The sequence below is a fragment of the Panulirus ornatus genome, chromosome 27, assembly GCF_036320965.1.
Source record: "Panulirus ornatus isolate Po-2019 chromosome 27, ASM3632096v1, whole genome shotgun sequence".
Taxonomy (NCBI): domain Eukaryota; kingdom Metazoa; phylum Arthropoda; class Malacostraca; order Decapoda; family Palinuridae; genus Panulirus; species Panulirus ornatus.
The window spans coordinates 18,022,626-18,044,562 of NC_092250.1; the positions used below are offsets into that span (position 1 = coordinate 18,022,626).

The following is a 21,937-nucleotide window of genomic DNA, read 5'->3' on the forward strand; positions in this document are numbered from 1 at the left end:
GAAAGTAGATAGTAGAGTTTCATGTACCTTTCTCTGAAATTTACTAAGAATGTGGTATAAAGTATATCTACATTTGTGCATGTGCATTGTATGTTTGCTTCTTTGTTATTGACCTGCTGTCAAATTATTAGTTCCCTAGAAATATGACACCTTTGTATCCCTCATCTGTTCCAAGGTAAGTTATGTTTCATCATACACACTTTATTAAGTTATTGGTAGCAAAGTGTTCATACATTTTTTCTGCCTTAGAAGAAATTGTGATGCTGGATTTTGAGGAATGAAATTTGGCTCTTAACTCGTAAAAGGTATAACAGTAATGATTTTCATTTGGTAAGTATTGTATTTTTAAGTATTTATCAGTCCAGTAATCTGGAACAAGATTTTCCAGGAAGTACAATCATCTGACTTCATAGTCATTTTTGCATATAGTGATGACTGCAAGTAATTTCAGTGGAATCTTGTGTGAACCTATTTCTGTCATCCTTCCTTTAATAGTTTCATCAACCGATCCATTGGCTAACCTGAGGATGATGCACGGCCTCAGTGTGAGCAGTATTACCAAAAAGACATCGGCTTCATCAGTGTATCATAGTCCTGCTGCACTAGCCACCTCTTCTCTTGGAACCTACAGTTCATCAGGTGAGAATCAAGGTTGCTGGGTATAGTTGAAATGGAGAAAATTATTGCCACTTTCTGTACACAAGAAGGTATTTGTTGAATTGTTCACTTTTCACATACTTATTAACATCATAACACTGTTTGGGAATGGTTATGATATACTGTCAGTTGTGTATTTTCAGGTATGATTTTGGAATGGATTTACTTCCATATCTGTTTTTTACCATTACACCAAAGCACGTAATTCTTCATCATGTGAATTTAAACTTTTATGCTATTACTTCAATTAATGACTTGACTAGGGGATATGATAAAGTATGAAGTTTACTGTAGTCCATCAGTTACATTATTAGAATGTTTTTTCAACATTGAAGTTACATACTGAAGTTCTTATCAAGTGAGACGTTGAATGGAAGAAGGGGTCAGAAGAGAGAAAAGAATGGTTTAGAAGAAGGGTGAATTAGTGTGAAGGCAGGAAATGAAAAAAAAAAAAAGATAGTTCAATGTATGGTGTTTGTGTAAGGAAAAGCTTTCAAGTCAAATGTATTCAGTTAGACAAATTAAGACCAGCAGTCCTGATACATAGGGTAGGAGATAATTCTGGGCATCATTTCAGTACTGATATGTCAGGATGGTAATGTCATGCCTTTAATTATTCCCATCAGGTACGAAAAAGAGTAGTGGAAATAGTAACAGCACTGCTGTTAGTAATACCAACAAAATACCAGCTCATAGCGGATCTGTTGGGATGGTTGCGACTCCAAATAAGACAAGTTCATTAAGTTACTCGTCCAGTCAGTCTAAGCATTCTACTCCATCTCATACTTACTCCTCCAGTTCATCATCTAAGCATACAGCCAGCCAGGGCAAAGCAAGGTCAGTAATTTTTTTCTAGAATATGATTTACTGTAAAGATTTTTAAATAGAATTCTTTTTAACTGTTGATTACATTCCAGTTTATACCATTTTTATCATTACTAATATGCAAAGAACAACTTAATTTCAGTACTTGCTCATATTTTTTCAAAGATTATCAAACCACTCTAAATAAAGGTTACAGAATGGGTTTTTATTTCTAATCAAATGAAGAAAGCATAATACATTGGGTGATGTGGTAAGGTTTCTGAATTGAACGAATACCGGGGAAAACACTGAAAGAATAGGTGATGTAAGTGCTTTTATATGATATTTGTTAGCATGGAAGGAAGGTAACATGCCAATCAGTTAAATGGATTTAGATATATCAGTTTATAGATCTTCCCCATAAGAATGTTTGCAGAAGTCTCTGAAATATTATTGTAGACCAATATTACAATACCGACTGAAAGACATTTAGCAGTTTTTAGAAGTGAAATATCTTGACATTTAAAACCAAATTCATTGTAAGTTCAGACAAGGTTAATCCTGCTTCTCACAGCTGCTTGAGTTGTATGACAGGACCCTGAAAGTACTTGAAGACAGGTGAAATTTTGATTTTATTTACACATCTTTTGCAAGTCTTTCATTGTATAAGCACAGTGACTTTCCCCAAAAAGGATGATGAAGGGTTCAAGAGAAAATGGATGATTAGTTCCCTAACATAAATCCCAAAAAGAAATTATCACTGAAATAAAATTTAGTGTGCTGATAGTGAAAAAGACCTGAATCTCATTCAAACATTGCATGCTCTCGTATAGTCCTTTATATTTTATCTGATGATGATGATGAAATCACCATCAGTAAGTCATTCTATGAATGATTCATACCCTTCTACATGTTTAGGTCCTGGTATTTCAAAAATCACCTTATATTTTTCTTTATTTAGGTGAATGTATTGAAGGTGAGGTATGCAAAAAATAGAGTGAATTGGAACGATGTGGTGTTTCAGGGTCGACATTCTGTCTGTGGACTGAACCAGGTAAACCATGGAAAGGTCTGTAGGGCCTGAATGTGGATAGGGAATTGTTTTGATGCATTACACATGACAGCTAGAGACTGAGTGTGAGCGAATGTGGCCTTTTTTGTATTTTCCTGGCGCTACCTTGCTGAAGCATGGGGGTAGCAAGGCTGTTTCTATGGGACAAGGTATCGCCAGGAATGGATGAAGGCAAGCAAGTATGAATATGTATGTGTATATATGTGTGTGTTTGTGAACGTATATATATGTGTATGTTTATATGTATATGTATGTATATGTGTGTATTTGGGCGTTTATGCCTATATGTGGGTATATGGTTGGATGGGCCATTCTTCGTCTGTTTCCTGGCACTACCTTGCTGACGCAGGAAGCGATGATCAAGTATAATAGATGAATTATGTGGAGAATCCATTCCATCACCCAGGGCCCTCCCTTATCTACTCAGCATCGTCTGTCAGCAGTATAAAGGATGATATGTAACTTTTTTGGGTATTTTCTTTGATTACTTTTTTGTTTTCATATTTGCCATTTCCTCCATTAATGAGGTGGCTTTCCAGAGCAGATGACTGAGCCTTATATTATATATGTTTTTCTTCTGCATTGGAGAAGTGCCATTTCAAATGACTTGCACAGTTAAGTAAGGGTAGAGATGTATGATTAGCCACCAGAATAAAGATTTAATTGCAACCATTATTAAATTCAATATGGCAGCATCTACATAATTTTCAAAGTTATGGCATTCAGTGTATTGCCTGCAAGAATGTAATTTTAGGTACTAAAAGCAAGTTTTTACCATGCCTGGATCCAGATACTTTAAAAAATAAATTCTAAGTGTCAATGATTTTGAACTCTGTATGATAGTTATATAGGTACAACTTTTATTAATAACATATCTAAAAATGTTCACAATATGATTTTCTACCTGTCCAGCAATTTTTTTAATTTTAGCACCAAGTGCACAGTTGTTTTAGCATTTTTTGATTTGCTACTGCAGTATCATTTTGCAGAGGACAGATCAGCATTATATCATGTCTTTATGGCTTACATATGTTGAGGTGCAAAAGTGTTTGGTATTAAGTTATATCACATCTCCCATAACTTACTGAGATTTTCATGTCTCTAAAAAAGTTTTTATGAGGGAAGTTATGAACATTTATAAGAGATAATCAGAAGAGTTAGTGAGCTCTGTTGTTTTATTTCATAATTACCATAAGAATTGTCTAGCAGTTTTATGCAGTGTTAATTGCTCAGATGATTTGAATGGTTAGGACAGGCAGTGTAAGTATGATTTTCAGTTAAATGAATTTGAAGGTATTGAAGTTAGTGGTGTTGTAGCCAGATGGTATACTAGGTGTAGAAAAGGTAGAAGAGGAATTTAGAAGGATGTTTAAGATTTATGGGTATGTAGGTGGATAAAAGCAAAGTTTATATTTTTGAAAGAGGGTCCTGGAAGCAGTGTGGCTAGATAGATGCAAGGTTATGAGTACATCATCAGATGTAATAGAAGGTTTTTCTGGACTGCACCTACTCAAGGTTACACAGCAAGTAAAAAGCCACTTTTGGCAAAGTTGTATCTTTGGGAAAAGTCTTGTCAAAGAAAGTCTCACACCAAAGGAGTGAGACATGAAGCAAATATTGCTTCACATATCCCTTAGAAGCCCTAGGATTTTCTAAATGGTAGACCATTAATTGTTTAAGCTTGCAAATACCTGGGGTGGGGTGTTTTTTGTTGATTTAACATTTGTGGCAGGTTTGATTGAGAAACAAGTGATTCCTGAGTTTGGGAGTGTGTAAAAGGAGAAGGTTTAAAGTAAATGTGAATAAAGTCAAGGTTATTAGGTTTAGCAGTGAAGAGAAACAGGTTATTTGGAGAATGAATTTGAATGGCAAGAACCTGGAAGAAGTGGAGTGTTTTTAGATACCTAGGGATGGATATGACAGTAAATGGAACCAAAAGAGCTGAAGTGAGCCACAGGGTGGATGGGTTTCATGGATGGATTGATCCCAAACACACTGCATATGTGTCCTGTCATCTAACACATTCAGCAGTCATTCAGAATACTCCTTTTCACATCTTTTTATTTCCTGCAGCCCCATTTACCCTCCTCACTGTCTTCACCATTTGTCTTGTTTTATGTATTTTTTCTTTTCCCAGTTATGAGGTGAAGATGTCACCTTGATTTTGATGCTTAGAATAATAAAGCATTATTAGAAAGTTTTTCATCTTCCTAGGTTGGATCCATATGCAGCTTCAATGGGTCAGTCATTATACAGCACTTTAGCTCAAGATCAACAGTTGAATGCTTTTAAACAGCTACAGCAACAACAGCAGTCAAATCACCGTACATCACATCAGCAGCAAGACCTCTGGCAACAGGTTAATTGTTTTCTAAAATCTTAGGAATAATGTCCATCACAGTACCCTAATGTATAGTTTGCAGGTTGCATAGCCTCGGAAAACTTTAATAGGAAGGAATTAGTTTGCAAAGAGACAAAATTGTATTAATGATGTGTCATGAATATGTAGCAAGACTTACTGAATGAGTGTGTTGTAGAGAGAAAATCTTTGTGTGAGAAGGCCAAGGGCAGAATAGAATGACAGTGTATGGAAAAATAGGTTACAGACCTATTGCAAAGGAGAATGTGCATGAATTTGTAAAGTCAAATCTTTATTTAGAGGAGATATTGTTTTATAAGCCACACCTCTCTCTTCATAGTGGGAAAAGTTAAAGGATAGAAATAGATCTGCACTTTCACTAGGTAAGCATTACATTGTGTTTTATTGAGATATACTGCAGGCATTTTTTCAATAACATTTCAGTTACTCTCACAGTAAATTTAACAGTAACGAATTGTCTGTTTACAGATGAATGCTGGAGGCTTCTTACCTGGAATGAGTGGGATCTCAAATAATGAGATGCTTAAATTAATGTCTCAAATGGGGAAATCTATGGACTCCTTTACTTCATCCTCACAGCCAGGTTAGAGTCAAGCATCACTATGTTGGTTGTTATATTGCCAGGTTTTTAGGCTACATGAGTGCAATATTTATTTAAATTCTTAGGAATTATAAATCTTTAGCAAATATACTAAAGCAAGGAAGACATTGTGTATGATGAGAAAAAGTAATTGATTGTAAAGCTTCAAAGTATAGTACCATGGATAATGTCTATCTATCTATTAACATCTCCAACGTCCATTCACTTTGGGAACTCCTTCAAGGGAATGGCCATACCAAAATAGTTGCCATTACTGGTGAACTTTAGTACTGCTTCTTAGGCTTTAGTGCCTCACCCTTAACAGGCTACTGGCAGAGGGCACTCTATTGCATTGTTTCCAGAGGCTCCTATGGAATATTCCTGCTGACTACTCCAACCTAATGTTCCAACCTACTACTTCTTTCTAATGTTTCCTCCTAATACTCCTGCGTAATGCTCCTCCTAGTACTTCTATCTGATGCTCCTACCATTTTGCTAAAAGTCAGGGTCAGCACATAGCTATGTTATGAAGAATGAGTTGTGTGAGTTAAGTATTGTCGAGTACATGTGTGACAAGAAGAGATTGTATGTTTGTGATCACAATGCTAGCAGCCCACATGTGGATGAGGTAAATGGAAAAGGCAGTTACCTGATCAGATGAGTGCAGCTTGACAACTAAAGTGCTGGCTCACTACTGGTTCATGTCAGTGCAAGGAAAACCTTTGTTGCTTGACAGATTTTGTATTATTATTCCTTTCCTCTAATTATTATTCCCATCTCTAATTGATTCTATTAGCAGTATCTGAAGTGAGTTCAATGTGGTGAGAGCACAACAGTTACATAGCTTACAATATATATGGAAGTACGTTGGTATTTTGCCCTACTTTTTTATATTCTCAAGTCACATGAGCCAGGTTCCTTTTTATAGCTAGGTGAAATGGGGTGTATTCTATGAGGGGAGCATAATCAGCTTTTAAAGTGAGTTTTCAAGTGACTATCCCTCTCAGCTTTATGCCATAAATTTTCTAGGAGTTAGAAATAAGAAATTGTCATGTGTTCATGATGCAGTACAAGTTATGGATAAAGGTTAATAGCATAAAATAGTTATATTTACTTGCATTTTTATACCATTTTCATGATGAATTTATGCTTCTCTAAAAGGCAAGTGTTCATGTCTTCAGCATAAAGTTTTTGTGGGAAATTATATCCTGCTATCAAAAAGCAGCTTTGTCTCTTGTTTGTTAGCTATAATGTGTTTGAAGAATGTTATGTTTATGCAGCATTATTCTTATGTTTAATCAGAGAGCTTATTTTAGTGAAAAAAATGTTTTTATTTTCAGATATATGATGTAAAGTATTATAAGAAATATTGAAAACTATATATTTTTTAATTTTTCTTTCAGGTTCTGGTCAGCATCATGGACAGTTTTAAACATCAGTTTTAGGTCTGGACTATAAAATATTTACAAGAATGCCTCGCATATCGATAACATGACACCTGGAATGTACAACAGTGGATTGGATGTTAAGATTCCAGTACAAAGCTGTAGAATATCTGGATTTTTTCATGGAAAGAGTCAAGTGTCTTAGAAGCTGCCAGTATGATGTGGGTGATCTGATTAAGCTGCCAGTATGGTGTGAGTGATCTGTTTGAGACTTAAGTAACTGATAGTTTTGTGAAGCACTTGCTAACATGTATATGATATGAACATGGTTAATTAGTTGCTTCTAAAAACATTATATGTAAATGTATATGGTAAAGGAATTGCATATATATATATATATATATATATATATATATATATATATATATATATATATATATATATATATGGTGGAAAGGATCATAGTTTTGTGCGTGATCAAGTATATTCCTATGAACCCACAGGGAAAATGAAACACAATAAGTTCCCAAGTGCACTTTCATGGAATAATCACATCATCAGAGGATACACAAGAGAGAAATATAACTGATTTTATATTTCTCTCTTGTGTCTCCCCTGATGATATGATTATTACACAAAAGTGCACTTGGGAACTTATCGTGTTTCATTTTCCATGTGGACTCAGGTATACATGTATATATATATTATATATTATATATATATATATACAGGTGAGGATATTCCAAAAAAGGCCCAGTCCTCTGTTCTTAACACTACCTCGCTAACGCGGGAAATGGCAAATAGTTTAAAAGAAAAAAAAGAATATATATATATATATATATATATATATATATATATATATATATATATATATATATATATATATATATATATATGTATATGTATATTCATAAATTCCAGGACCAGTTTCTAGGAAAGATTCCTGGTGCTACCCTGGAACTCTTTCTGAAGGCTGCAATATTTCTAGTAGCAGGAAAATGTATGCCTCTTGGAGTAAGTCCTTTGATGAGACTGTGCACCTAATGATACAGCCCAGCCGAAGATAACTTCTCCCTCGCAGTGTAATCTTGAGCTGCCAGACTTTGGTAACATGTACATGTATATTTTTTTTTATACATATTCACCATTTCCCACATCAAGAACAAATGAATGAACCTGAGAGGGAAAAATCCCCCGTTTGGTAAAGTGTGTGAAAGAAGAAAGTTAAGAGTAAATGTGAATAAGAGCAAGGTTATTAGGTACAGTAGGGTTGAGGGTCAAGTCAATTGGGAGGTGAGTTTGAATGGAGAAAAACTGGAGGAAGTGAAGTGTTTTAGATATCTGGGAGTGGATCTGGCAGCGGATGGAACCATGGAAGCGGAAGTGGATCATAGGGTGGGGGAGGGGGCGAAAATTCTGGGAGCCTTGAAGAATGTGTGGAAGTCGAGAACATTATCTCCGAAAGCAAAAATGGGTATGTTTGAAGGAATAGTGGTTCCAACAATGTTGTATGGTTGCGAGGCATGGGCCATGGATGGAGTTGTGCGCAGGAGGATGGATGTGCTGGAAATGAGATGTTTGAGGACAATGTGTGGTGTGAGGTGGTTTAATCGAGTAAGTAACGTAAGGGTAAGAGAGATGTGTGGAAATAAAAAGAGCGTGGTTGAGAGAGCAGAAGAGGGTGTTTTGAAATGGTTTGGGCACATGGAGAGAATGAGTGAGGAAAGATTGACCAAGAGGATATATGTGTCGGAGGTGGAGGGAACGAGGAGAAGAGGGAGACCAAATTGGAGGTGGAAAGATGGAGTGAAAAAGATTTTGTGTGATCGGGGCCTGAACATGCAGGAGGGTGAAAGGAGGGCAAGGAATAGAGTGAATTGGATCGATGTGGTATACCGGGGTTGACGTGCTGTCAGTGGATTGAATCGGGGCATGTGAAGCGTCTGGGGTAAACCATGGAAAGCTGTGTAGGTATGTATATTTGCGTGTGTGAACGTATGTATGTACGTGTGTATGGGGATGGGTTGGGCCATTTCTTTCGCCTGTTTCCTTGCGCTACCTCGCAAACGCGGGAGACAGAAAAAAAAAAAAAAAAAAAAAAAAAAAAAAAAAAAAAAAACATATTCACCATTTCCGACATGAGTAAGGTAGAGAACGAACAGAGGACTGAGCCATAGAGGGAAAATCCTGTCTTGGCCCACTTCTCTGTTCCTTCTTTTGGAAAAGCAAAAACTGAAGGGGAGAATTTCCAATCTGCTACTCCCACCTCTTTTAATTGCCTTATGTGAAACACAGGGAATATGTGGGAAGTAATCTTTCACCCCTATCCCTGGGGATAGTATATAGTTTATATTTTTCATCATACTTATTTGCTGTTTCCTGTTTCAGTGAGGTAGCACCAGGAAACAGACGAAGAATGGCCCATCCACCCATATACGCATTTATATTTATTATTTGTTATACTTGATCGCTGTTTCCCTCATCAGTGAGCTAGTGCCAGGAAACAGACAAAGAATGGCCCATCCACTCTTATACACAGATGTATATATATACAGAAATGCCCATGCACACACATACATATCAACATATACATACACATACACAGACATTACATATATACACATACTTGCTTACCTTCTTCCATTCCTGGCGCTACCCCACCTTATAGGAAACAGCATTGCTACCCCCTGCTTCAGCAAGGTAGTGCCAGGAAAGCAGACAAAGAAAGGCCACATTTGTTCACACTCCATCTCTAGATGTCATGTGTAATGCACTGAAACCACAGCTCCCTATCCACATCCAGGCCTCACAGACCTTTCCATGGTTAACCCCAGACATTTCACATGCCCTGGTTGAGTCCCTTGATAGCACGTTGACCCAGGTATACCACCTCGTTCCAATTTACTCTATTCCTTGCACGCCTCTCACCCTCCTATTCTGTATGTTCAGGCTCCTACTGCTCAAAATCATTTTCACTCCCACTTCTTGTTTTCTACACCTCTGACACATGTATCCTCTTTGTTAACCTTTCCTTACTCATCCTCGCCATATGTCGAGACCATTTCAACACATCCTCTTCTTCCTGTAAGAGGTTACATGGCAGGTAAGGCGTCACCTTTCTTAAGGCCGTACCACTGGGAGTACAGTTTCTTCAAAGAACATCTCACTTCATAGGGGTCTACATTTTCTGTGTTACTGGAAGTAGCTCAGCCTTGGGCTGCAGATTCCTTTAGAAAGGTCCTGGATAATGATAAGACTTTTGTAGAAATTGTTACTGGGATGATTATGAATAAATGAATTGATAATATATATATATATATATATATATATATATATATATATATTATATTATATTATTTGCTTTGTCGCTCTCTCTCTCTCTCTCTCTCTCTCTCTCTCTCTCTCTATATATATATATATATATATATATATATATATATATATATGTATATATGTGTGTGTTTGTGTGTGTGTATGTGTGTATATGTACATGTAAGTATTTGTTCATATATAGTAAAGCATTTGCTATTGTAAATACTATGTATATAATGGTAAAGCAGTTTCTGCTCACAGTATGGTATTCATGTACTATCCTGCAGTGTATATAAAGAATGCATGGACCACAGTTTATTTTGAAAATTTTGTTTATCTCATGGCTCATTTCAGGCTACCACAAAGTTGTATCTTCCCTGTAACTAATTCTGATATATGCAATTACCGTAATTTTAAGGGACATTTTTTTCCTTGAATCTATTCATTTTTAAGGTAGTCAACATTTTGAAAATCAGATTAATTATTAAAGTTTCATTACTTTCTTGTAGAATTTAAGGTAAAGTTTCCAATTCAGCAGTATCCTCTTGTCACCCTAGAGTATGATACTGTAATGCATGCAACAGAATCAGATGGACATAATTAGTTGTTCTGTGTATAGTAACATTAGATGGGTAAAACTTGATCTTTTTTATCATTAACATAAATTTATTTTTCCTATACATGATTTAAGTGATGTTACAGTTACTGTCCTCTGTGTATTTTTCTACATATTATAATTTTCATTGAATTAGAAGTTAAATCTATCCAAGGTTATGACAGTTTTTGATTTCTTCAGTTAGTAACTGGGTTACATTTCTTATTCCGATAGTTTTATTCCAGTGTTATCATCAGCAAAGTGGTTTACTAGTCACATATATGATTGTGGTAATACCAATTGATTTTTTTCTGTTTACCTTCTTGCCTTACTAAAGTAAAAGAAATTTGGTGGTATACATGGGGATGACTCTGTGTATTTCACTTACAGGAGCAAGTGTTATCAGCTAGTCTTAGTTTTCTCTTTTAGCTGTTCATACAAAATTTTAGCTTTTGATTATAAAATAAGCAAGTTTGCTTTGCTTTGATTTTAAGGATGGTTGAAAAGCAACTTTGTGCTACTGAGGAGTCAGGGTAAAAAACTTTAATGAAGATGATATGCAACAGAATCAGATGGACATAATTAGTTGTTCTGTGTATAGATTATGATTTTATCAGGAACACAATCACCTAGTTTCGGTAGCTGATAGTCTAATTAAAACAAAGTAATATACCCTGCAAACAAGACCTCCTTTTGATATTCTTATAATCACATAAAACTAAGATCAGAGAATGAAATACCCCGTCCCTTAGGTTTTGTCCTAGTATCCGATATAAGGCTGGCATGATAAAAGCACAACATTTTTGTAGCCAACAACATAAGGGAGTAATGAGGCTAGCATCACATCTAACTGCCTTTGATCACCCATACATGTGAAACATATATCTCTTTACAGCTAAATGAAACAGGCATGCACCTCCCATGGTGGATGTGAAGGATTCAGACTTACATTCTTGAATATTGTATTTAAGGTTTCTAACCACATAGTACTTAATACTATTTAATGCAACTGATCACCAGGTTAGGATGGTGGCTAGCCAGTAGTCTCAAAGCATCCTTATATTTTTTCTTTTATGTTTATTTGAAAAGGAATTAAAGTACTACTACTAAAAGATATTCAGCAAATGTGCTTTTTTACAGCTGAGCATTACTTAAAGCTTTTTCAGTTTTGAAAGTTATGAAAATTATTGCAGTATAACTAGGTCCCTTGGTTTCACCTTAAAAGGAAGAAAAATTCCCAGCCACACATGGTTATGAGCATGTAGAGAAATGAAATATATTTCCTCACAAAGGAAATTAAGATAATTAGAATATTGACTTCATGGCTAAAAAATTGGAAAATGGCATTTTTATGCCTGAGTTTTGTTGCTATGAAAGAAAATTAAAATATAATCTCATAGAATACTGCTGCCCATCACAGTTTTTATTTATATGACAAGAATTATTACCATTTCATTTTTTATCTAGTAAAGCTATTATTTTCTAGATATTTTATGTTAAATCATTAATTGCATATCAAATATGATTGAGTGGGATACAAACTAACTTTGCCTGTTTGCTGGGAATAATTTATCTACTTAAAATGACGTGTGTTGAAGTGAATGTCTGGTAAAGATGTTCATTAGATTTACAGTTTATGTAAGGAAGTTATTATTTTCATTACCTCAAACCTTGGCCACTCTGCATCCACTGGTTGGTGAAAAACAGTTGAGAAGATTAGAAATATTATGAATCACAAGTTTATAATATGTTAAGAGAATATGTTTTGTGTAAGTTTACATAGTCTTAATGAGGTTAAAGCTATTTCTGGAGCAGAAGTATTTGCCTTGTATCTTGTACCATGAGGAAGCTGTTGTATGGTTAACTTCTATCTTACTTTTCCTTTTCATTTTCTTGATGCAATCTAACGTCTAAATATTTTTGTCATGTAGCTATTGTTGTTGACAGTGTTGAGTTGCAATTCTTTTAACTGATGTTATAACCATCAAGTTTATCTTATTCATTTATGTGTGCTCCAAGTATAGTATGTAACTCGTGTAAGGTTATAAGATGTTATTTAAGTGGTCATCTGTATCATCCATAAAGATTTGTGATGTTTTTTCTATCAGATACCTTTATGTTGAGTTGATGCTGCAGATACTGTGATTTGTATATCTTGTATCTTTAGTAGCATTTTCTTATTCTTGAAGGGCTTCCTGGTATTTAAGTGCATTTATTGTATTTGTTAAGTTTTCTCTAAATTTTATTTAATTATGATAACACACATAATCTAACTTTGCAATGTACTATTGTGTGCATCCTAATTTTGTAATGTGATTTTATATAGCCTATTACTGAATATGCACAAATATTATCAATAGATTCCTCATTCTTGGTTAGCTTGGACGTTTAACTTGAGTTCATTTGGCAAGTACCAGGTAGTATATTTTTTTTGTCTGGAGTTTTTGGTAAATGATCAGTATATAGTTATGTAAAGAAATTATATATATTGATAAGGTGAATAACCAGTAATCAATGTCAACATTTATATCATCATTTTAAATTATAAGGTGTGTAGCACATAACAGAAGGAGTGTTATATATTTCATTAATGATGAAGATAAAATCAATTACTGAATGGAACAATATATTCCATAATTATGAATGTATGGTAATGCACTGTCATTTACTTTTTTCTTTTACATACAGTTATTGTACAAAGATACTAGCATGGTCTTACAGAAAGTGTTATTTAAATTTCTGGAGTGAAAATTAGAGTACGTGAGTTAGGGAGATTTGTTCTAATCATTGTTTGTTGGAACATTTACACTGCTAATTTCCTCTAAGGAGGTGCCATTCCATATAAAATTTTCCTTGCAAAAATAAAGAAAAGTGAGCCATAATGTACATGTGTGTTAGATGTTGAGGAAGACAAAAATGAAATGTAAACATGTATCTGTTGCATATGCAACTTGCAAATTTAAAGTTTTTTCAAAGAGTTTAGAATACTTCCAGTATTACAGTAACTGTAGTCTCTTCATAAAATAGGAGTCTGTCTTAACCTCTAGGTTATGAGTGTATCATCAGGTGTGTAGTGAATCCATATGAAGCATAAAGAGGTGTATTAAGTGAATTATGAATGAATCTTGAATAATGGTGAAGCCTTGATTGATTTTATTACAACGTGAATTAAAGGTTCTTACAACTTTTAGTATTCTTTATGACTGTTTTGTTTGAACAGCTGGATGTTAAGTTACACTTTATATATTTTGTGGTGTTTACTGTTTTGCTGTTTGTCCTAAGGGTTCATGCATCTGGTTCAAATCATGTCTTGTAATGGTCATGCTTTAAGAAATTATCTTTTCTGCAGTCAGTATGAGAAAAATTTCTGTGTTTGTATTGGGAAACTGCATGTTATTCAATTCTTGAAAAAAGTACAAAATTCAGGGCAACTTTTAGGGCTTTTAAATGTACTTTTGCATCTATGCTAATGGTCAGAATATAGAAAACGTATGCGGGTAGAATTAGTTTTGAGAATTGCTACGTAGACTAGAACCTAGTCCACTTATTAGGTAATCCTCAAAAACACCATTTTCTCTGAAACGTTTCATTTCCCACAGCAAACCTTTGTGTTGCCACTGTCATATATCATTTTCACTGTAAGCAGATTAATGTTATGCCATATGAACAGATATTAAGAAAAAGATATTTTACTTATTTTTTATATTTATGTCCGTCCTTTTGTGGAGTGCAGTGATCTGTACAAAACATTATCATTAAACCTATATTATTTCCACATCCTTTCCAGTAAAGCCCTCCATACTTTATTCAAAATCATCTTTTGAATATAAAATGCCTACATTTAACTTTCCATAGTTATCACTTACAGTGTTCACAAAAAGCATTGTCTGTCCACCATATATTTTCAAAAGCAATACCTGGCTGAGGTTTATTAAGGTTACAAGCATTTGATGCTCTCAGCATGAAATCATCTGGCCAAGATGTATTTCTAACATTATGAGCACCAGCAAAACAAAAAGCATTGTCTGTCCACCATATATTTTCAAAAGCAATACCTGGCTGAGGTTTATTAAGGTTACAAGCATTTGATGCTCTCAGCATGAAATCATCTGGCCAAGATGTATTTCTAACATTATGAGCACCAGCAACCTGCTTCAGTGTGGCATTGGCTATTTTGAGGGAATGATGTTCTTTCCTTACTCTTCCACACTGCCACTTCATTTTGGGAATTACACTTAGGGGCACTGTATTTCTTCCACCTGTGCTTCAGAATATTAAGCTCTTACCTTTCTAAAGAGGAGAAAGCCCAAATTCTTGCTTGAGAGCTAGATGATGTGGATACTTATGAGATTTCTAGGCAAAATGGCTGCTCTGAACATTCAGTTAGGGAGCTGCTTCTTGCAACACTTCATCAGTGCCTTGCCACATTCAGATCAAGACCCTATGGACTGAAAACAGGTTTTGAAATACTTCAGGAATGTTGTCAGTTTTATGCCCAGATATATGCAGATGGTAATTAAAGCCAAAGGAAAGATGACAGTGTAATAAAGTGTAAGTGTGACATTGTCTTTGAAAATGTATGGGGAGACTGACAAGATTTTTTGCGAATACAGTAATTTTGAAAGACGTGAAAGTGATGTTTTACAGTGAAATGATTTTTATATTTGCATTTGCACAGTCAAACATATAGAAATTCAGAATGATGGCAATTTTTATAGCTCATTTTTGTGTTCACTTTGTTGGGTATTGGCTGCTCAAAGTAATGTCTTAAAAAAGATGCATTTTAGAAGTGGATTTTTACCTTATGATTCTGTACCCGTCTTCATTCTTTGGACCATTTTCCAGTCCATATCCAGGTAGTCTGTCTCCAGAACCTCAAAAAATTTTACTGATAATGAATGTTAAAAAAAGTAGCGACTATGTCTCTCACTTGAAAGGCAGAACTGATTGCAAAGTTTACTTGAAAGGTCCTATGAACCAAAAGATTGTTTTTAATTTTATTCTTTTATGTTTATTTCTGTGTGTCCAGCTTTCATATCAATCATGCACATAACTTCCCATGCTTTTGAGATGAACTGTGAAGTTGGGGGACATACACTGTTACAGCCATATATTTTTTACATGATTCATCATTTACAGTTTGTTTTGTATTTTCAGTAGTATCAGGATTTTAATTTGTTGAAATTTTTTTTGACATCTCTCTAGTATTCAAATTTGGCAATGTTAGTGTACATTTTTTTGTACTTGTTTGCCATTTTCCACATTAGCAAGGCAGTGCCATGACCAGACTGAGGAATGGCATCATTCACTCTATACCTATCATGTACTGTATAATGCATCAAAATTCAGAGCCCCCTGATCCATAACCTGGCCCCTTAGACTTTTCCATGATAGCATCTATATTATACACGTCTTTTACTACATTTGGAGCAGCATGATATTTGCCAATTCCTTCAAATAATTCACAGTCAATTTAGGTGTCCACTCTTTCAAGTGCAAAGATTTACAGAGTGTACATGGGAAATTGGGAGTCTGGTAAGGTAAATTGCTGTCTGCTTACATTGTAAGAAATCCAGATATTTAAAATCAGTTTTGTCAGTCTTTCCTGGAAGTTCTAAACTGGGAACTGTGTCTTTTCTTCTCTTGATGTTTATTTTTGGCCCCTTGATGCTGCAGTGCACTTGCTGGTGTAGTACACATTCTCATAGCTCTCATTTTACATTCATATATACATCCTCAGTTTCCACACACTGACTAGATAAGTTATTAACAATGCCAAGAGTGCTTTATATCTGATTATTTTGCATACCTTACACTTAAATCTCCCCACCCATATATATTTTTGTTTTTCATACTTGTTTACTGTTTCTCCTTTTAGCAAGGTATTTCAGGAACTGGTGTGGTGCATTAGCTTTAGAGAAAAAACCTCTTCTGGCTTCTTTCTCTTTTTTATCTTATGGAAAGCGTTATAGGAGAGGAGGGTTTCTAGCGCCCTTACTGTTGCACCTCTCACTTGCCTTCTGCGATTTGCAGAAGATATCCCCTGGGATAGGAGGGTGTGGGGGAGTTGCTGGGATCACATAAGGAAGAGCTGTTGAATGAAGGTCTTCAGTTGGAGAAGGAATGCCAAGAGTGGATGGTCACAGAATGGGAGGTTGAGCAAGAGCATTCTCTAGTGAGCAAAGGTTACCTGAAGCATTTCACAACACTGACGTTACTCTTTCTGTATTTGATAAGAGAAATCCACACACAAACTCAGTTCAGAGGCAGCCTGAAATGCCCTAGCTGACATCAGGTGCTATGAAGAAATCCACCATGAAAAGACGATGAATGCTAAACAGATAAAACTAGTTTTCTTTTTGAAGAAAAAGGATAATTGTAAGGGGGACCAGCCATCAACATCTAGGAATGTAATGGCTGAACCTGCTTGACCATCACCACAACCTTTGCCAACTGTGTCATCTATCCCAGATGACTCGCCTCCTCAGTAACTCCTCCACTCCTCTTCTCACTCTCCAACAGCACTAGCAAGCAATCCAGGAACAGCAGTAAATGTAAGTATTGGAATTAAGCTTGGTATTTTCTCCTGTCATTTACTAGAATTCATTGTACAGTATGTGTATTACAGTATTTTATATTTCCCTGGTATGTGTATACTGTAGTTTTTCACTGGTGTAATATTTGGTATTGTTATTCATAATTAAACTCCCTACTCTCCCCCATTTACATTGTCTGATTTACATGACCATTTTCAAGAATGTAAGTATTGCATGAATTGAAAGTTGCCTGTATTATTATTATTATTATACCACAACTTCGTTTCTGTGAAAGAGTCCTGGTGTCACCCAGGACCTTTCTAAAGGCTCCTGCAGCCTAAGGCTATGTATCTTCTGGTAGCAGGGAAACGAAGACTCCTTTTGTGTGAGTTCTTTAACAAGCCTGCACTCCCAATGACACAGCCTTGCCTAAAGTACCTATTTACTCGCTGAGTGAACTCGAGCAGATAGAGTCTGGTATTACCATATATATCTATATCTCTCTACCTATCAATATATATACCTATAAGTGTGTGTGGCAAATGAGGCCTTTCTTCATCTATTCCTGGTCCTACCTTGCTTATATGTGAAATAGTAAATAAACATAAATGAAAGGCTTATGATAGGGTTGATAGAGATGCTTTGTGGAAGGTCTTAAGAGTATATAGTGTGGAAGGTACGCTGCTAGAAGCAGCGGGAAGTTTTTATCATGGGTGTAAGACATGTTTACTAGTAGGAAGAGACGAGAGTGATTGGTTTCCAGTTAAGGTCGGTCTGTGTGATGTCCCCATGGTTGTTTGATTTGTTTATGGGTGGGGTGGTTAGGGAAGTAAATGCAAGAGTTTTAGACAGAGGGATAAATATGCAGTCTTGGGGATGAGAGAGGAAGTGAGTCAGTTGTTGTTTGCCAATGATACAGCACTGGTGGCTGGTTTGAGTGAGAAACTGCAGATTTGGTGACTTGAGTATGGAAAAGTGTGTGAAAAGAGAAAGTTGAGAGTAAATGTGAATAAGAGCAAGGTTATTAGGTTCAGCAGAGTTGAGGGACTAGTTAATTGGGATAGAAGTTTGAATGGAGAAAAATTGGAGGAAGTGAAGTGTTTTAATATCTGGGAGTGGACTTAGCAGGGAATGGAGCCATGGAAGTGGAGGTGAGTCATAGGGTGAGGGAGGGGGCAAAGGTTCTGGGAACGATGAAGAATGTATGGAAATAGAGAATGTTATCTCAGGGAGCAAAAAGGGATATGTTTGAAGGAATAGTAGTTCCAACAATATTATATGGTTGTGAGACGTAGGCTTTAGATAGGGTTGTACAGTGGAGGGTGGATGTGTTGGAAATGAAATGTTTGAGGACAGTATGTGGTATGAGGTGGTGTGATTGAATAATGAAAGGGTAAGAGAGATGTGCGGTAATAAAAAGAGTGTGGTTGAGATAGTAGAAGAGGGTGTGTTGAAATGGTGTGGACATATGGAGAGAATGAGTGAGGAAAGATTGACAAAGAGGATATATATATTTGCCAGAGGTGGAGGGAACAAGGAGAAGCAGGATACCAAGTTGGAGGGGGAAGGATGGAGTGAAAAGTGAGGCCTGAGCATGCAGGAGGTAGAGAGGCATGCAAGGAATAGACTGAATTGGAATGGTGTGGTATACCAGCATCTACTTGCTGTCACTGGACTGAACGTAAACATTCATACATGCTTATGTACATATATTCATACATACGTATCAACATGTACATACACATACGCAGACATATTCATACTTGCTTGCCTTCATCCATTCCTGTTGCTACCCTGCCCCACAGGAAAACAGTATGGCTATCCCCTGCTTCAGCAAGGGAGTGCCAGGAAAACAGACAAAAAGGCCACATTCTTTCACATTCAGTCCCTAGCTGTCATGTGTAATGCACCAAAACCACAACTCACTATCCACATCCAGGCTACACAGACCTTTCCATGATTTACCCTAGATGCTTCACATGCCCTGGTTCAGTCCAGTGACAGCACATTCACCCCAGTATACCACGTCGTTCCAATTTACTCTATTCCTTGCATGCCTTTCACCCTCCTGTATGTTCAGGCCCTGATCGCTCAAAATCCTTTTCACTCCATCCTTCCACCTCCACTTTGGTCTCCCACTTCTTGTTCCCTCCACCTGACACATATATCCTCTTTGTCAGTCTTTTTTCACTTATTCTTTCCATATGTCCAAACCATTTCAACACATTCTCATCTGATCAAACCCCCTCACACCACATATTGTCCTCAGACTTTACATATCCAGCACATCCACCCTCCTTTGTACAACCTTATTTAGAGCCCATTCCTCACCCCCATATAACATTGTTGGAACTACTATTCCTTCAAACATACCCATTTTTGCTCTTCAAGATAATGTTCTCTCCTTCCACACATTCTTCATTGCTTCCAGAACCTTCGCTTCCTCCCCCACCCTGTGACTCACTTCCACTTCCATGGTTCCTTCTGCTGCTAAGTCCACTCCCAGATATCTAAAACACTTCACTTCCTCCAGTTTTTCTTCATTCAAACTTACATCCCAAGTAACTTGTCCCTCAACCCAACTGAACCTAATAACCTTGCTCTTATTCACATTTACTCTCAAGTTTCTCCTTTCACACACTTTCCCAAACTCAGTCACCAAGCTCTTCATTTTTTCACTCGAATCAGCCCCCAGAGCTGTATCATCGGTGAACAACAACTGACTCACTTCTCAGGCCCTCTCATCCCCAACAGAATGCATACTAACCCCTCCCCAAAACTCTAAACCAGGGCATGTGAAGCATCTGGGGTAAACCTTGGAAAGGTCTGTAGGGCCTGGATGTGGATAGGGAGCTTTGGTTACAGTGCATTACACATGACGTCTAGAGACTGAGGGTGAACGAATGTGGCCTTTTTTGTCTGTTTTCCTGGTGCTACCTTTGCTGAAGCAGGGGGTAGCAATGCTGTTTCCTTTGGGGCGGGATAGTGACAGGAATGGATAAAGGCAAGCAAGTATGGATATGTACATGTGTATGTATGTATATGTCTGTGTATATGTATGTATATGTGCCTATGTGGGTTTTTATGTATATATGAGTGGATAGGTCATTCTTCATCTGTTTCCTGGCACTACTTCACTGACACGGGAAACAGCGACTATGTATAATGATAATGAAATGTAATATATATATATATATATATATATATATATATATATATATATATATATATATTATATTTTTTTTTTTTTTTTTTTTTTTTTTTTTTTTTTTTTTTATACTTTGTCGCTGTCTCCCGCGTTTGCGAGGTAGCGCAAGGAAACAGACGAAAGAAATGGCCCAACCCCCCCCCATACACATGTACATACACACGTCCACACACGCAAATATACATACCTACACAGCTTTCCATGGTTTACCCCAGACGCTTCACATGCCTTGCTTCAATCCACTGACAGCACGTCAACCCCTGTATACCACATGACTCCAATTCACTCTATTTCTTGCCCTCCTTTCACCCTCCTGCATGTTCAGGCCCCGATCACACAAAATCTTTTTCACTCCATCTTTCCACCTCCAATTTGGTCTCCCTCTTCTCCTCGTTCCCTCCACCTCCGACACATATATCCTCTTGGTCAATCTCTCCTCACTCATTCTCTCCATGTGCCCAAACCATTTCAAAACACCCTCTTCTGCTCTCTCGACCACGCTCTTTTTATTTCCACACATCTCTCTTACCCTTACGTTACTTACTCGATTAAACCACCTCACACCACACATTGTCCTCAAACATCTCATTTCCAGCACATCCATCCTCCTGCGCACATCTCTATCCATAGCCCACGCCTCGCAACCATACAGCATTGTTGGAACCACTATTCCCTCAAACATACCCATTTTTGCTTTCCGAGATAATGTTCTCGACTTCCACACATTTTTCAAGGCTCCCAAAATTTTCGCCCCCTCCCCCACCCTATGATCCACTTCCGCTTCCATAGTTCCATCCGCTGACAGATCCACTCCCAGATATCTAAAACACTTCACTTCCTCCAGTTTTTCTCCATTCAAACTCACCTCCCAATTGACTTGACCCTCACCCCTACTGTACCTAATAACCTTGCTCTTATTCACATTTACTCTCAACTTTCTTCTTCCACACACTTTACCAAACTCAGTCACCAGCTTCTGCAGTTTCTCACATGAATCAGCCACCAGCGCTGTATCATCAGCGAACAACAATTGACTCACTTCCCAAGCTCTCTCATCCCCAACAGACTTCATACTTGCCCCTCTTTCCAGGACTCTTGCATTTACCTCCTTTACAACCCCATCCATAAACAAATTAAACAACCATGGAGACATCACACACCCCTGCCGCAAACCTACATTCACTGAGAACCAATCACTTTCCTCTCTTCCTACACGTACACATGCCTTACATCCTCGATAAAAACTTTTCACTGCTTCTAACAACTTGCCTCCCACACCATATATTCTTAATACCTTCCACAGAGCATCTCTATCAACTCTATCATATGCCTTCTCCAGATCCATAAATGCTACATACAAATCCATTTGCTTTTCTAAGTACTTCTCACATACATTCTTCAAAGCAAA

General features: G+C 36.7%; 1 protein-coding gene across 4 annotated transcripts in view; it reads left to right on the top strand.

Moving 5' to 3' along the window:
• The window catches only part of yem (yemanuclein), a 176,759-nt gene that overhangs the window by 143,121 nt on the left and 11,701 nt on the right, over positions 1–21,937 (top strand). For 3 of the 4 annotated variants that reach the window (XM_071678275.1, XM_071678278.1, XM_071678277.1), the window contains 5 exons: positions 496–639; positions 1,284–1,494; positions 4,748–4,892; positions 5,382–5,496; positions 6,897–20,554. In XM_071678275.1, coding sequence (XP_071534376.1) covers positions 496–639; positions 1,284–1,494; positions 4,748–4,892; positions 5,382–5,496; positions 6,897–6,925 — 644 coding nt within the window. In that variant the 3' untranslated portion in view covers positions 6,926–20,554. Of the gene's footprint in view, positions 1–495; positions 640–1,283; positions 1,495–4,747; positions 4,893–5,381; positions 5,497–6,896; positions 20,555–21,937 lie in introns of those variants that run through there. The other variant, XR_011714687.1, reaches the window with a different exon arrangement.